Source organism: Carcharodon carcharias, chromosome 14 (genome assembly GCF_017639515.1).
Source record: "Carcharodon carcharias isolate sCarCar2 chromosome 14, sCarCar2.pri, whole genome shotgun sequence".
Lineage (NCBI taxonomy): Eukaryota > Metazoa > Chordata > Chondrichthyes > Lamniformes > Lamnidae > Carcharodon > Carcharodon carcharias.
Window position 1 is genome coordinate 93,629,724 of NC_054480.1, and position 6,000 is coordinate 93,635,723.

At 47.4% G+C, this 6,000-nt stretch overlaps 1 protein-coding gene across 1 annotated transcript in view; it reads left to right on the plus strand.

Annotated features, from left to right (window-relative positions):
• Positions 1–4,553, plus strand: part of LOC121287445 (hematopoietic SH2 domain-containing protein-like) — a 92,723-nt gene extending 88,170 nt beyond the window's left edge. The window contains exon 6 of the mRNA XM_041205334.1: positions 3,830–4,553. Within this exon, the coding sequence (XP_041061268.1) occupies positions 3,830–4,333 (504 nt within the window). The 3' untranslated portion in view covers positions 4,334–4,553. The remainder of the gene's footprint in view (positions 1–3,829) is intronic.
• Positions 4,554–6,000: the final 1,447 nt, after the last annotated feature.

Here is a 6,000-nt window from a genome sequence, read left to right on the forward strand (position 1 = left end):
TGGGTCAGAAGGTTGTGCTTTCAAGTGCCATTCCAGAGACTTAAGCACATAGTCCAGGCTGCTACTCCAGTGCAGGGAATGCTACACTATCGGAGGTGCTATCCTGTCAGCTACATGTTAAAGTTTTCATGGCACTGTTTGAAGACAAGTGGAGAAGTTCTTTACGTTGCCCTGGCTAATATTTAACTCTAAACAGATTGTCTGGTCATTACAACACAAAAACAAAATATTGCAGATGCTGTAAATTTGAAATAAAAACAGAAAGTGCTGGAAATACTCAGCAGGCTAGTTAGCAACTGTGGAGAGACAGACCAAATGTTCCAGGCTCATGTCAATAAAGGCTAACATGCCATTTGCTTTCCTAACTGCTTGCTGTAGTTCTGTTCCTCTCTCCATAGATGCTAAGTGGCCTGCTGAGTATTTCCAGCATCTTCTGATTTTATTATCTGGTCATCACCTCATTGCTGTTTGTGGATCTTGCTGTGTACACATTCATAAAATCATAGAATAGTTACAGCACAGTTAAGAAACACCAATGCTGTGGAGGATGAATTCTTGAAATGTATACGAGTATTTTGAGGAACCAGCTAGATCTAATGTTGCTTAATGAGAAAGGGCTAATTAATAATTTCATTGTAAATGATTCTTTAGGAAAGAGTAACCATAATATGATAAAATTTTACATTAAAGTTTGAAAGTGATGTAGTTCAGTTCAAAACTAGGGTCTTAAAATGTAAACAAAGAAAACTACAGAGGTGTGAGGGGCAAGTTGACCATGGTAGATTGGGAAACTACATTAAAGGTATGATAGTAGACAGGCAATGGCTAACATTTGAAGATTTAATACATGATTTACAACAATTATACATCCCTTTAAGACACAAAAAACCAGCAGAAGAAGTGATCCAAGTGTGGCTAACAAGAAAAGTTAAAGATTGTAATAGATCAAAGAGGCAGAGAGCCCCAGAGGCTGCGTGCCAAGATTAAGGATGTCTCTTCTGGGCTGGAGAGGAACTTGGAGTGGGAGGGGAAGGTAGGTACCAACAACATACATATGAGTAGGAAAGAGGTTCTGCTGAGGAGCTCCGAGCAGCTCGAGTCTAAATTAAAAAGCAGAATCACAAAGATAATAATCTCCGGATTACTATGTGAGCCAAATGCAAATTGGGTAGGATAAGTAAGATTAGAGAGGTAAATGCATGGCTGAAAGATTGGTGTGGGAGAAACAGGTTCCGATTCATGGGACACTGGCACCAGTACTGGGGAAGGAGAGAGCTGTTCCATTGACTAGTGTCCTGCCAAATCATATAATTAGGATTGTAGATAGGACTTTAAACTAATTTTAGTGGAGGGTTCAATTGAAGGGAAGTTAAAAAAAATCAAAAAGAATCAAGAGAGCAGATGTGCAGGGTAGTGAAGAGGTGAGTGATAATCAAGGTGTAACAAAAAGGGGCAGAAAATATAAGCAGAAGAGTTGTAGCAGAAATCAGAACCAAAATGAGTAATAATTGTAAAAAGTCAAAGCTTAAGGCTCCTTATCTGAATGCACATAGGCTTTGTAACACGATAGATTAGTTGACAGCACAAATAGAAATAAATGGATATGACTTGATAGCTATTACAGAGACGTGGTTACAGGGTGACCAAGACTGGGAACTCAATATTCAAAGGTATGTGACGTTCTGGAAAAATGGGCTAAAAGGAAAAGGAGGTGGGGTAGCTTTGTTAATAAAAGAAAGGATCATTGCGGTGCTGAGTAATAATAAAGGTGCAATAGATCATGACATGGAATCAGTTTGGGTGGAAATAAGGAGTAACAAGGGGAAGAAGTCATGGGTGGGAGTCATCTATAGACCTGTTTCAGCTAACCAAAATAGGTGACAGTCATTCGCTGACTCATTCCTCAGGGCAATACCTTGACCAATCAGGGTCAAGCTACCTTGTTTAAATTTCAAACAATGCTGTCAGTTATCATCACTGGTGCATTCTCCATGGTAACGCCTCTGCCAATCAGAAACCACTTGCCAACCAATCAGCACTCTCTTTACATGCAGTATAAATTGTTGTTTTCCCTTTATATTGGTATTCTTGCAAAGTGTCCTGATGAGTGCAAGATGAAAAGCTTTGAAACATCTCTTTTTTTTCAGCAAGACACAGGAAAATGTTTTAAAGTTTACTAATAATACAAAGCTAGGCGGGAATTCAAGCTGTGAGGAGGATACAAAGAGGCTGCAAAGAGATATAAACAGGTTAAGTGTCAGATAGAGTATACATGGGGAAATGTGAGATGGTAAGAATAGAAAAGTAGAATTTTTTTTAAAAGGCTTGTGAATCTTGATGTTCAGATGGACATGGATGTGCTCGTACAAGAAATACAGAGCATGCAGGTGCAGCAAATAATTAGGAACCAAATTGCCTGTTGGCCTTTATTGCAAGGGGATTGGAATATAAGAATAAACAAGTCTTGCTACAATTCTACAGGACTTTGGTGAGACTGCACCTGGAACACTATGTGCAGCTTTCGCCTTCATATCTAAGGAAGGGTATACTAACATTGGAGGCAGTACAGCAAATGTAAATTAGATTAGTTTCAGGGTTGAGAGGGCTGCCCTATGTTCAGAGGCTACATAAACTGGGTTTATATTCTCTGGGATTTTGCAGAATGAGAGGTGATCTCATTGAAACATGAAGGATTCTGAAGGATTTGACAGGGTAGACGCTGAGATGTTGTTTCCCCCCACTGGGGAATCTAGAACATGGGGGCCCAGTATCAGAATATGAGTGATCATTTAGAACTGCACTGATAAGACATTTCTTCACTGAAAGGTTTTTGAATCTTTGGAATTCACCCAGAGGGTTGTGGATGCTCCATCGTTGAATATATTTAAGGCTGAGATAGACAGATTCTTGGCTTCTCAGGGAATCAAAGGATATCTGCAGTCTAGTGTCTGAGTCACAACGTTCCAGGTTCAAGTCCAACTCCAGGGTTTGAGTACAAAAGTCAAAGATGCCACTCCTGTGCAGTACTGAATGAGTGCTGCACAATCTTTCAGATGGGATATTCAACCGAGGCCCCTTTTGCCTCTTTGGATGGCTGCAACACTGCTCACAGATGGGCAGGGGAGTTCTCCCCGATTTCCTGGACAATATTTGTCCCTCAATCAACATCACAGAAACAGATAAAAGAAATCTGGGAATCTGAAATAAAAACAGAAAATGCTAGAAAAACTCAACAGGTCTGGCAGCATTTGTGGAGAGAGAAACAGAGTTAATGTTTTGAGCCTGAATGACTCCTCTTCACAAAAACAGACATTCTGATCATTATCACATTGCTGTTTGTGGGAGCTTGCTGTGTGCAAATTGGCTGCCGTATTTTCTATGTTACAATAGTGACTATACTTCAAAAGGTACTTCATTGGCCACAAAGCACTTTACAACACTGATGGTCATGAAAGGTGCTATATAAATGCAAGTGTTTGTTCTTTGTTTCATATGGGGAGCTTGTGTGAAAGTGACGTTGAGACAAAAGATCAGCCATGACCATATTGAATGGTGGAGCAGAGTTGAGGGGGAGGATGGTCTATCCCTGCCCTTATTTCTTATGTTATTGAACCTCCCGCCACTGTCACCTCACAAAGTTGGAGCCTGATTCCAGAAGATCTGGGCAGGTGAACTGTCCCAATACTGCAGGTCATGGCCAACATAACCTCATGGATATATGTATGGCCTGCTTTCTCATTGACTATCAACCTGTGTCGGACTGACTGGACATGAACAAACCTTTGTGCATTAGAAGTCAATAAATCCATTGGTCATATTTCCATTTCAGGCGACTGCTTCTGGTGCCCAGAATCTGCTCCTTCAAAGAAACCAGCACAACTCAGAAACGAGAATCTGGAATAGCAGTTCAGGACCAGATGTTTCTGATTCAAAATCTGAATTTAAGCATCAAGCAGATGGTAATGTCTCTGGGAGTCATCCCATCCCTATCCAGAGACAGCAAACTGATCATGTGACAGATACAAACATCTTTGCTCCTACTCCCAAATACATAGACAACTCTCCTTCAATTGGGAATCATTATGATCTGCTCTTCCCAGCTCACCACAATCCCCGTCACCCTCCCAGGGCCACACGTAAATCCGTTTCCCCAGGTCAGTCCATATTGCACAGGCCCACTCTTTGTTCTTTGTGCCTTGGTCAGGAAGAGCCAGTAGGTGGTTGTCAGCTTGTGACTGGCTGTGCTGAGGGAGAGGGGAGAGGACAGGCAAGTGGCATAGTTGCTCTCCCTGAAGAGTATATGACTCCCCCTCCATATGCACCTGGATATTAATCCAGACAAAATATTGTGAAGAAACGGATGCTAATAAAGTGTCTGCTTTTATAGTTATTTAACTGTCAGTCAGTCGCAAAAACAAATAATGGATCATTGTAGCAAACTGACTACCTGCCACACACTTGCTGCCACACACTTGCTGCCACACACCTGCCACACACCTGCCACACACCTGCCACACACCTGCCACACACCTGCCACACACTGCCTCCATACACCTGCCGCCATACACCTGCCACACACCTGCTGCCACACACTGCTGCCACACACCTGCCACACACCTGCCACACACCTGCCACACACCTGCCGCCACACACTGCTGCCACACACCTGCCACCACACACTGCCACCATACTCCTGCCACACACCTGCTGCCACACACCTGTTGGCACACACCTGCCACACACTTGCAGCCACACACTGCCACCATACACCTGCCAACATACACCTGCCGCCACATACCTGCCGTCATACACCTGCCACACACCTGCTGCCACACACCTGCCGCCACACACTGCCACCATACACCTGCCACACACTTGCCGCCACACACTGCCACCATACACCTGCTGCCACACACCTGCCACGCACCTGCTGCCACATACCTGCTGCCACATACCTGCTGCCACACACTGGTGCCACACACCTGCCACCACACACCTGCCGCCACACACCTGCCGCCACACACCTGCCGCCACACACCTGCCGCCACACATCTGCCGCCACACACCTGCCACCACACACCTGCTGCCACACACCTGCCGCCACACATCTGCCACACACTGCCACCACACACCTGCCACACACTGCTGCAACACACTGCTGCCACACACCTGCCATCCACTGCTGCCATACACTGCCACCACACACCTGCCGCCACACACCTGCCACACACTCCTGCCACACACCTGCTGCCTCACACCTGCCGCCACATACTGCCGCTACGCACCTGCTGCCACGCACCTGCCGCCACGCACCTGCCGCCACGCACCTGCCGCCACACACCTGCTGCACACCTGCCACACACCTGCCGCCACACACCTGCCGCCACACACCTGCTGCACACCTGCCACACACCTGCCGCCACACACCTGCCACACACCTGCCGCACACCTGCTGCCACACACCTGCTGCCGCACACCTGCCGCCGCACACCTGCCGCCGCACACCTGCTGCCGCACACCTGCCGCCACACACCTGCCGCACACCTGCTGCCACACACCTGCTGCCACACACCTGCCACACACCTGCCGCCACACACCTGCCGCCACACACCTGCCGCCACAAACCTGCCGCCACACACTGCTGCCACATACCTGCCGCCACACACCTGCTGCCACACACCTGCTGCCACACACCTGCCGCCACACACCTGCCACACACTCCTGCCACACACCTGCTGCCTCACACCTGCCGCCACATACTGCCGCTACGCACCTGCTGCCACGCACCTGCCGCCACGCACCTGCCGCTACGCACCTGCCGCCACACACCTGCTGCACACCTGCCACACATCTGCCGCCACACACCTGCCGCCACACACCTGCTGTACACCTGCCACACACCTGCCGCCACACACCTGCCACACACCTGCCGCACACCTGCTGCCACACACCTGCTGCCGCGCACCTGCTGCCGCACACCTGCCGCCGCACACCTGCCGC